This window comes from Apteryx rowi, unplaced genomic scaffold (assembly GCF_003343035.1).
Source record: "Apteryx rowi isolate R43461 unplaced genomic scaffold, aptRow1 scaffold_820, whole genome shotgun sequence".
Classification (NCBI taxonomy): domain Eukaryota; kingdom Metazoa; phylum Chordata; class Aves; order Apterygiformes; family Apterygidae; genus Apteryx; species Apteryx rowi.
The window spans coordinates 184,981-190,805 of record NW_020451117.1 but is presented as its reverse complement, the minus strand read 5'-3'; the positions used below and the strand labels follow the sequence as shown (position 1 = coordinate 190,805).

The 5,825-nt window shown below is 45.7% G+C and overlaps 1 protein-coding gene across 1 annotated transcript; it reads right to left on the bottom strand.

Annotated features, from left to right (window-relative positions):
- Window positions 1-2,175: 2,175 nt before the first annotated feature.
- On the bottom strand, window positions 2,176-4,933 carry HOXA9 (homeobox A9). Its single transcript, XM_026089573.1, has 2 exons — window positions 4,350-4,933; window positions 2,176-3,164 (listed from the first exon to the last, which is right to left on the bottom strand). Exons 1-2 carry the CDS (start codon window positions 4,894-4,896, stop codon window positions 2,926-2,928), a joined length of 786 nt encoding a protein of 261 aa, XP_025945358.1. The 5' UTR covers window positions 4,897-4,933; the 3' UTR covers window positions 2,176-2,925.
- Between the last annotated feature and the right edge of the window lie 892 nt (window positions 4,934-5,825).

Sequence of the window (5,825 nt, the reverse complement as noted above, 5' to 3'; positions counted from 1 at the left end):
GAGCCGCGCCGCGGCCCGCCAGCGCGCGCAAAGATAAATGTCCACCGCCCAGCCGCGATTTAAGAAGGGGAAGGCCAATAAAAGGTTGTTATTTCCGCTCGCCCGCTTTATCTAAAACAGCCAGACAAAACAAATGAAAAGGCTTTTGTAGAAAATCTTAATTGTGGCTGGACAGTTGTAAACTCATTAAGAGCCGAATTCCAGACAGTTTGCAGACCCGTCATTTATTACACACTCTTAATGCTGATTCTTTGAAGTTGCCTCTGTCTGCAACAACAGAGGGCGTCCCAGCATCCCCAAATACTGGCTCGGGGATCAATTAGGGTCTTTTTTGTGTGCGTGAGCACCGGGACGAGCTCCCTTTCACTAATTAGAACTCATCACATCTTACCCTGGATTTCTTTTACTATTTTTTTAAGGTGAAGCAACATTTTTTTTTTCTCCCGCCGTTCTGCACATCTTTAAACATCTTGCCGGCTCCCTAAGTTTTTGTCTTCAGCCCCGCAGTGTTTTACACCCCATAAATGGTTACAGCAGTCATTTTATTTTATTGCACTGTATGGCTCTGAATTTTCCTAACAACAACTTCTGTCAAGACCATAAGTGTGTTCCGTCTAATTTTCCTTTAAATATATATGTATATATATATATATAAGCATGTGCCCGTATAACAACAGGACTTCCATTATTCGACATATCCGCAACACTGTTTGGTGTTGTGCAGAAATATGTTGGGAATCATATTATGCAGGATATCCACTCCGAGCAGTAAGATGTCCGCCCCAAACAAGGGTAAATTTCAGCAAGCTCACAGACTTCGCTATTTTCTCTTGTTACTTAGCTTGGTTTGGCTTGGGGCGGCGGGGGAGGGGTGGGTGCAACGGGGGTGTGTGCGGAAATCTTCCACCCGAAAGAAGCCTTCTTTATGTTTTGGGTTTTTTTTTTTTTTAACATATTTTGCCTTCTCTGCTCTAGCCTGCTGCCAGCCCAGCTCCTTCCTTCGGCTAAATCAGCGAGTAAATTTGACACCATAAATTCTACGATAATTGTCAGTAAAATTTTATATGTATGTGTATATATATGTGTGTGCATATATAATCTGAGGCGCTAGTAAAATACAACGTGTTGTTTTTATTTGCCATGGGACATTTGAAAGGGGGAAAAAATCGCAAATGTGAACGCAAGGGAAGAAAAAATGGGTGACGCTTTAAATGACATATTTTACACGGGCAATTGTCTCTAGAAGAAGATTTAAAATGGACGTAGTGGTAAGGCGAGCCTTTTGACAAAGCTTGTTGAAGAAGTACACTTAGTTCTGGACGTTTTACCATAGGCTGATTAACCATCTCAGCTTAAATGTCGCTGTCTAATCTGATTTACATTATTGCCCACACTAAAGAACATCGGACGTTTTGGTTTGGTCTTAAATACCCCGGCTCTGCCAGACAAATTTATTAAAAATGTGTTACCTTCAGAGCATGCTCCCCTTCGTATCTGAAAGAGCTTCCTTCTTACATTGCTAAGCACCAGTTTACGAAATTATATCCGGGAGGGGCGAGCTATGCCTCCCCTCAGTGAAGCAAATACATTTAGGACTTAAATCCGCCCAAATTATCATCTCGGGTCTGCGTTTATAGAGCCGTTTGCCTTGGCTCAGAAATAATAATAATATTCCCCTCTGCAGCTGCCCTACTGCTGCCATGCCTGCTGGCTGATATCCGCAGTGATATAGAAGAACCCCTTCTTAATAATCTTAAAACATCACAAAATATAAAAGAATCAATATATTTTATTTGGCAAAAAGTTAAATATCATTTCAACACAACGGTTTGGTCAGTAGGCCATGAGGTAACTATTTCAAAATAGACAGTATACGTTCTGCATCAACATAACTTCCCAGATTTATTTTTTTTTATAATCGATACAATTTTACAATAACCAAATGCAGGTTTTCATAGTGTATAATTTATTATCAATAAAATTAACCTTCATTACAATAACCATCAAATTATTTGATTAAAATTAAAACATAATGATAGGTAGTTACCTTTTTTACATATATGTATAGCTCCGAAATCTGATAACTGCTCACTGGTGCAAAAACAATATTTAAGCTAGTCTGCTTATTTACTTTTTTAATATATAGATTATATATACAACTGACAAAGACAGTACTATATATATCAACTGTGCATACTAAAATGACTTGCTTCGAAATATTTTAGAACCGTAATTCCTAGACATCCCAGACAAATTTCTTTTTCTACTTTTTTGTGTTTAATTGGTTTATATATRTATATAATATATTTTTACAATCAAAGGTTAACTGTCTAATTATACAGAAAAGACTTAATACACTACAGAGCTATACTCTATGCAATTTTTATAATAAACAACCTGAGTTCAAATTGAATTCTAGCTTACACAATTACATCCGGTACAGCACCCAAGCACATAAATTGAGTCACAAACATAATTACCACAATAAAACACAGTGTTCAAGTATTAGAGCAGAGCTCTCTCTGCCGCGCAAAGAGCGAATAAAATTAACTACGTAGACTAAACTATACAGTCCGTAAATAGTTGTGCATTAYGAAAAGGTAGGTTTTTTTTGTTTGTTTTATTTTTTTCTGTAAGTGAAGAAACAGGTAGACTTATACAAGCCAGCTAAGCAGCCTTTTCGTGCTAATGCCCCCTTTTGCTTTCCTATTAGAAAATTAAAAGTCTTACTGTACCTCTCCTGGCAAACTGGCTATTGTGACAATCCAGGTACAATCATAATCAGAATTTGCCATGGGAAAAAATGAGGCCTGGACCCAGATGTATTGTATGGTAGGGCTCGAGGGGAGGAATTTGTTGTTGTTGTTTTTAACTTCTGTTGTTTCTTTTAATTTATGCGTTTTCAATTTAACCCGCGTATCGCCATCATTCGTCCTTTGCTCGGTCTTTGTTGATTTTCTTCATTTTCATCCTCCTGTTCTGAAACCAGATTTTCACTTGTCTCTCAGTTAAGTTGAGGAGTCTGGCCACCTCGTATCTACGGTCCCTAGTGAGATACATATTGAACAGAAACTCCTTTTCCAGTTCGAGCGTTTGATGCTTGGTGTAAGGGCACCGCTTTTTCCTGGTGGACCTTGCGTGGAGCCAGTTTGCAGCTGGATTATCTACAAGAAAAATAACAGGAGAAGTTCAGACTCGGGGGTGGGGGGTGGGCGACGGGGGAGGACTAGGGAGAGAAAAACACGCAGCTCCACAGTTTGGTGTCCTGCCTGCAAGCCGCCTAGGTATGCCGATATCGGGGTTTACGACATTCCCTTCATTTCCCCAGACATACAGGACGGTGGGACACAATGGGATCAAAATACAGACGCATGGAAAGGTCATACGCAACCACACGCGGCGGAGCCCCTCTGCCCCCGCCTCCTCTCGCCGTTTTTATTGTTTGGAGGATGCAATTTTAAAATCTCCTTTCGCCTTCTCTCCCTCGCTCTCTTTCTCTCTGCTAGCTCCCTTCCTCCTTCCCGTCCTCTCCCCCCCTGCACACACACACACACACACACACACAGGCACGCACGCACGCACACACACACCTCAGACTGCTAGCCCGGGGGCTGCCCAGCCAGACCAGCATGTCATCGAAATTGTTTCACTTTTTTAATTTTGACCTTCTCCCGTGTCATCACGGACGAGACCCAAGGAGCTGGCGACTCAGTCTACAGCTGGCATAATTAAAGCCTCGCCTGCTTAGGACCCGTATTTGCATGGCGTTATYAGCAATAGCAATTCCGCGGTGCTTTGCTCTCTGTGCAGTAGCCCTGGGAGCACCCAGGATTTTCCACCGAGAAGAGGGGGGAGGTGGGGGCATGTGTATGGGGGCAAATCAAGCCACCGACGAGGTTTGTGTTCTCAGCCCCAGGATAAGCACCCTCGCCCGAGAGCGGCCACAAAAGATCAGCCTCACATCCAGGGCTCCCTGAGTCCCCTCTCCCCGCAGTTTGCTCACGCCTGTGAGCGCAGGCGAAGCAAGAGGCTGTGGACACGTCCTGCGGAGTTTGCTCGGGGTGAAGGGGTCTGGGGGGGTGTTTTTTGTTTTTTGTTTTTTTTTTGCTAAATTGTTGTTGTAGGGTGGGTTTTCGCTTTCCTTTCAGCCTGGAAAGCTCGAGCCCTCCTAGATCCCATTTTAGCAGCCTCAGAAAGACACCGCAGGCTTTTCCACATCCCGCACCGCAGTCAGCGGGAGCAGCAGCAGCAGCAGCCGGTGCTTAGCCACGTAATTAGCCCGGCGCCTCGACACCTCCCCGCGGCCAGCGCAGCGCCCTGAAGTCCATTACCCCTGCAGTCCCACTTACTTGGATCAATCTGTGGTTTCTCTCCGTTTGCCTCACTTTCTCCATTGTTTTCAGAGAATGCGCCTTCGTGGCTTTGCTTATCCCTATCAACTGGAGGAGAACCACAAGCATAATCAGACAGAGACAAAGTGTGAGTGTCAAACGTGGTACAGTCACCCCTTCTGGCCGCCAGCGGTTCAGGTTTAATGCCGTAATGCCTGCTGGTAGGTAACCCGGGGAAAGACAAGGAGCCCGGCACAGGCTCAAGCCACGAACGCATGTACCTGCCGTCGGGCGGTGCCACGGGCGCCTGGTGGTGCGCGTAGGGGTGGTAGACGGCGGGGACGCCGCTGGCGCCGGCGGGGTGCGCGGGGCTCCAGGGGGGGCCGAAGACGGGCGCCTTGGGCTGGAAGCTGCAGGGCGCCAGCTCGGGGTGCTCGGCGAGCGCCGCCGGCCGCGGCGGCGGCCCCAGCGGCGCGGGCGCGTAGCGGGGCGCCGCCAGCTCGTCCCCCTCGGGCACCAGGAAGGAGTCCACGTAGTAAGTGCTGAGGGTCCCGGGAGCCGACATGGCGCGGGCGCGGGGCGCCGGACCCGCCGCAATTACGGGGCTGCGGGTTTCACGTAACAACTTGGTCCTGGCGAAGAAGTAGAGTCACTAATAAGTTGAAGGCTGCCTGTCAGCCCATTGGCTGCCCGCGTCACGTGGCGGGGGAGCAGAACAATAAAGTATAAATCAGTCCGCAGGCTATTAATGGGTCAGTGTTTTCCAGCCATAATTTTTATTGCGAGGCCATATGTTTTTATGCAAAGGGATATTTGAGTTATACGGCAAAGTTTGTTTTAATTGTGGCCAACTGAGATTAAAAGATCGGATTCCGTATTACAACCACCCCCCTTCTTTCTTTCTTTCTTCTTATTTTTTTTCCTAAGCGGACTATTTTATATCATAATTAATCAGCCCATCAGTGGGTCGTGTTCCCTGTGGAAAAAAAAAAAAACCTTCTGATCGGAGACCTTCACATAAAATTATACAATAATTGAAGCAATAAAAAAGCAAAATAGCAGTTGCGGTATACTGTATTTAAATATATATTTATTATATTTCATAAGGAGTTATTGTTCAGGAACCACGGGGTTGTTATTAAGTCAGTAACTATGAGCATACTCATTTGCATCGCTGTGTTTCACAGCAGTAAAAATTTACGAGTGCTTGGAAAGGTTAAATTATACTATTGTGTTTAGTTTGGGAACTAACTGTAAATAATACTGTTCCGTTTAGTTCGGAGCTAACTAGGGCTGGCAATGAAAAGTCAAATGCAACATATCCTCCTTCCGAAACTGCTCTGCAGTGCCTACCCTCGCCGCCCCGGCCGGGGAACGAGGAGGGGGCACTTTTCGAAATGCTTACGGCAAATTCGCACTTTTGCCGACGACAAACTCGCCGGCGACCCGCGAGTCCTGCCCGCGCCGGCGGCCCGCGGCGGGCACCAAACTGCG